Source organism: Coenobita brevimanus, chromosome 56 (genome assembly GCF_032717465.1).
Source record: "Coenobita brevimanus isolate Jiangsu-jjx chromosome 56, ASM3271746v2, whole genome shotgun sequence".
NCBI lineage: Eukaryota > Metazoa > Arthropoda > Malacostraca > Decapoda > Coenobitidae > Coenobita > Coenobita brevimanus.
The window spans coordinates 267,501-272,500 of NC_137009.1; the positions used below are offsets into that span (position 1 = coordinate 267,501).

At 44.9% G+C, this 5,000-nt stretch overlaps 1 protein-coding gene across 1 annotated transcript in view; it reads left to right on the forward strand.

Annotated features, from left to right (window-relative positions):
- Positions 1-3,226: 3,226 nt before the first annotated feature.
- Positions 3,227-5,000, forward strand: part of LOC145401585 (zwei Ig domain protein zig-8-like) — a 17,128-nt gene continuing 15,354 nt past the window's right edge. Inside the window, exon 1 of the mRNA XM_080273779.1 lies at positions 3,227-3,299. Coding sequence (XP_080129905.1) covers positions 3,227-3,299 — 73 coding nt within the window. The remainder of the gene's footprint in view (positions 3,300-5,000) is intronic.

The following is a 5,000-nucleotide window of genomic DNA, read 5'->3' on the forward strand; positions in this document are numbered from 1 at the left end:
GCGTACACACACATACATACACAGCCCCCCCCCACACACACACATACACACTGAAGGGGTGAGGGTGTTTTTTGACTACTTACACACACACACACACACACACACACACACACACACACACACACACACTCTCTGAAGGGGTTAGGGAGCATTTTGACTACTTACACACACACACACACACACACACACACACACACACACACACACTCTGAATTAACACCCTATACACCTACCCACACAGACACTTCATCCATCAACATTTCCTAGAGACTGGAAATCACTGCAGGCCGCGTTCACTTCCTCAGTACCTCCTAGAGTAATCTCCGACTCTGATTGTGGCAGCTCTAAATCCTCTCTAAATCCTCTCGTTATTCTTTTGTCTTGCGGGTTTGCATTGCGTTCGGAGTGAGATGCCTAGATTGCACACACCATCAGGTCTTCATCCGCGAACAGAAGAATTACACGTAAAAACTAATTTCATCTACACAGTCCTAGTATCTTCCTCAGCTGAAGCCTTTATAAACGAAACGATCCAATACAAGTCCCGCTCAACCATTTCAAAACACCCGCTCAACCATTTCAAAACACCCGCTCAACCATTTCAAAACACCCGCTCAACCATTTCAAAACACCCGCTCAACCATTTCAAAACACCCGCTCAACCATTTCAAAACACCCGCTCAACCATTTCAAAACACCCGCTCTTCTGACAGCTCACACGCCTGGCCGGGTCTTTGAAATAACGATGCCTCACACACACTTCTGATCTCCACCATTTCATTTCGACTTTCTCTGATTTCTCCGCCAGTGTCCGGGGTTCCCATCCCTCCTACTCCTTACCGTATGATCCTCAGCTACACTGGCATCCGTATTTTCACACGTATTTATAGGCAACAGCTCAGAAAAGGAGTAGAGAGTTGTGGGTAGGGGGGAGCGCGTAGACCCACTGGGAAGGTAAACAAAACACTGAGCTTGTCATCTCTTAGAGGATTTCATACGTAGTTGCCTTTAGGACTTCTGATAGGCTAATGCGATGTCTGTCATTAGTTTTCCGGCCACTGATGAGTTTTGTTATTATAGCACATCACGTCAAACTCGCACTGTGATTGGCTAGGAGGGAGGGAGGGAGGCGACGCGAGGAGAAGGGACGGGAGGAACAGACGTGGGACGCACATAGGTTTCATCGACACTGTTCCGAAGCATATGCAGCGGTGGCTCTTACTACGTCGTACTATATAGGCGAGGTAAATGCAGACAGAGCCATACAACACGCTAGAGGCGAGGTAAATGCAGACAGAGCTATACCAAGTTTTACAAATAGAATCCTAAGCCCGGGGGAGTCTGCTAGTGTGCATAATTCAAAGTCGGCATTTTTTTCGCATAATATGTTCACTGCTTCGTTCCTAATGCCTCATTATGAACACACGGCCCCGGGGGAAAGGCTTCTCAGTGGAATGCAGAGTTTTGGGTGAGAGAGTTACTGTTTTAAAACCGTAAATAAATTCATCGGTATAAATTATGAGAAAGGGAGGTGTGAGCTGGGAACAGGGCGGCGGGGGGCAGGGCGACATGGAGGCGATATGTTTGCGGCCACCCCTTACGGGATAACGACTTCTGGCAATAAATAGAGAGATAGTAACACAACAAACACTGAAAACTAGAAAAAAAAAAAAAAGTGATCTTCAAGTGGCATCCCTTTACCCAGCAAATTCGCGCCAAAGACTGAATAGGGACCTTGGTTGGAAATTAGACGGTCTCATTTCATTGTCTGTGGAAATGACTAAAAAAGAAATCGAACTCTGGGGGAAATGAACGAGTAGGCAGGGAAACAGAAAAAGAATGAGGCTTCTTTCTCCATTTTTCGGTTTAGAAAATGCAAATATACGCTGATCAATCCCTCATATGGCAGGTTTCCACTGTGCTGAATTCAATACAATGTGACAAGTGGAATATTGAATGTATTTGTACTTGAGAACTGAAGGAAGAGTACGTCTGTCTCCCTAACTATGATATTTTTCGTAAGCTGAACAGAATATACTTAATATTTGTGGGGAGAATAATACACTAAAAGTTTGAAATGGGAGTAATTTTAACTAATAAGGAGTGTGTATGCGGGTGAGGTGGAGGGGGGAAGAGGGAAAGGGAGGCCGAGGATGAGATGGAGGGATGGAGTGGAGAGGTATATGAGAGAGAGGGGGGTGTGAGCTGGGAGCAAGGCAGTGAAATGGTATTGGACAGGGCGACATGGAGGTGATTTGTTTGTGGCCACCTCTTACGGGATTGAGGCGTCCGGCAATAGATAGACAGACCTGACAATTCTCACCTTAAATATAGCCCACTGAAGAAGGATTGACAAGATATAGAGTGATATAGAACTGCAGTATGAAGGGAGGGTGTATTGCTCCTTTCACCTCGACATTTCTCAACTACAGTAAATATAGCCCACTGAAGGAAGGATTGGCAAAATATAGAGTGATATAGAACTGCAGCGTGAAGGGAGAGTGTTATGCCTCTTTCACCTCCACAATTCTCATCTAAATATAACCCACTGGAGGAAGGATTGACAAAATATAGAACGATATAGAACGGAATGGGTGACGGGAGAGTGTTCTGCTTCACTATGGACGTTCTCGCCTTTCATTTAATATACTTTGTTGGTACAGGGAGAGGAAATTATAGACAGACACAGAACGGAAGGAGTCAGTGGAGTGTGTGCTTAACTCCGGTCTGTGGGAAACTTATCTGACTTAAAAATATGGTGGTTGTAGCATAAATATAAAAAAGTGATTAGAAAAGACAGAACTGGAGTAAATGAAGGATGTCTGTAAATCCTGTTACCACGAAAGTCCTTCCCATGAACTGAAAAAAAATTGGTGAAAATAACAGTTTAGAATCGTCACTAGTAAAGACTGAAATAAGGATGTTTCTAAGTCCTACACTACACTCCTTTTATTTTAACTTGGCCTAAAACTGACATTACTCCATCTTAAGTAGTGAGCCGTGACAATAGATTTTAGAATATGATGCTAGTCAGGAAGAAGTGCTATGAGAAACATGGCGTCCAGTAGCCTTATCTTTACCTCTAATGATCTACAGTACGTGAAAGGAGCTACGAGAGGACGATAATCTGGGCCAAGTTAAGGTGAAAGGACTAGAGGAAAAGTGTTCGAAGTTAAGCAAATTTTGGAAGAGGGAAGGAAGAAGTGGACAGACATAGTGATAGTCGATGCAAGGTGCCAAGTGCTCCACCATGGTCTTTATACCTCACCTGAGCCTCTGCCTGGTCTTCGCTACTACAGGTGAGTTTAATTATAGTGTATCTGATTGACCTGTGCAGCTGGGATGCCTGGGCCGAGTAGCATGTGTTTGTATCGCGGCTGCTGATTGGCCGCCGGGGATGTAAATCTACACCTCTTCTTATTTTAACACATATATATTTATATTTTTAAACTGCCTTCAATACAAGCTGCCAGATTAAATATGAAATAATTTCCGAGGCTGAAGAGGTCAAAATTAGCTTTAAAAGTTTACCGTTGATTATATAGTTTCATCCAGCGATGAGTGACGTTTGAAATAAATTATCCACCCACGGCGTACATCCACGTCCGCATGTTGCACTACATTCACGCACGGTGTACACCTACGTCCGCATGTTGCACTATAATATCCACCCACGGTGTACACCTACGTCCGCACGTTGCACAACAGTACATGCCTGCATTTACATCAGTGACATCATCGGCGGCCAGTCAGCAGCCGCGTATCCAACACACCCTACTTGCCCATACATCTCAGCTGCACAGGTCAGTCAAACAGACTATAGTGTTGTTGTAATCACTTTCAGGTGAGGTCTTTTTGCCACACATAGAGGAAGGGTTAAATTCATGGTGTGTCTCTAACTGTGTCACTCACTCACTCACCCACCTATCTATCCACCCACTCATTCACTCATCCACCTATCCACCACCCAACCACCCACTCACTCATCCACCCACCCATTCACTCTCCCTCTCCCTCTCTCACTCATTCAACCTATCACAAGATCCCCAGCACTGGTAGGCTGTGTTGATGACGTCACCAGCAGCAAGGTATGACGTCACTGTCTTTGCTACGAAAATATAACACAATATTATGACAAAATATATATAAAGTTAGTCTCTTTAATTTTTGTTCGAAATTATTTTGTGAGGGGTGGCCACAAACAAGTCGCCTCCATGTCGCCCTGTTCCTCTGCCATTTCACTGCATTGCTCCCAGCTCACACCCCCCTCTCTCATATACCTCTCCACTCCATCCCTCCATCTCATCCTTGGCCTCCCTCTTCCTCTCCCCCCCTCCACCTCACTCACATACACTCTGAGAAGAAATTGATATATACATGCACCAAAAAGACCCGCGCTTCGCTGTGTGTACCCCGCTAAAATATTGTGTCCTTAAGCCTTCATTATTAAGCTACTCAGTGCGTGAATTGGGGTGGCTGTTATTCCTTTTTATGCTAGGAAGAAGGAACCCAAGGCCAGGAGTCCGCAAACTGTTCCTTCCAAGAGAAAAACAAGATAACAGAGAGCCAGATTCAAGATGCGTTCATTTCGAGATGCCTGGACACACTGCGTTTGAAAGACTGGAGGTCATAGGCAGTAGGAAATACAGACAGAGGGAGACAGTTCCGGAGTTGACCTGTTGCATACATGAAGGACTTGGAGTAACAATTAACTTACCACCTACCTACCTACCTACCTACCTACCCACACTGGAGGTCATAGGTAGTAGGAAATACAGACAGAGGGAGACAGTTCCGGAGTTGACCTGTTGCATACATGAAGGACTTGGAGTAACAATTAACTTACCACCTACCTACCTACCTACCTACCCACACTGGAGATCATAGCTAGCAGGAAATACAGACAGAGGGAGACAGTTCCAGAGTTGACCTGTTACAAGGGTAGTTTTCTCTGTAATTTGTCCAGACGTAATGTAATTACAGTGGTGGTTCTCTCTCTC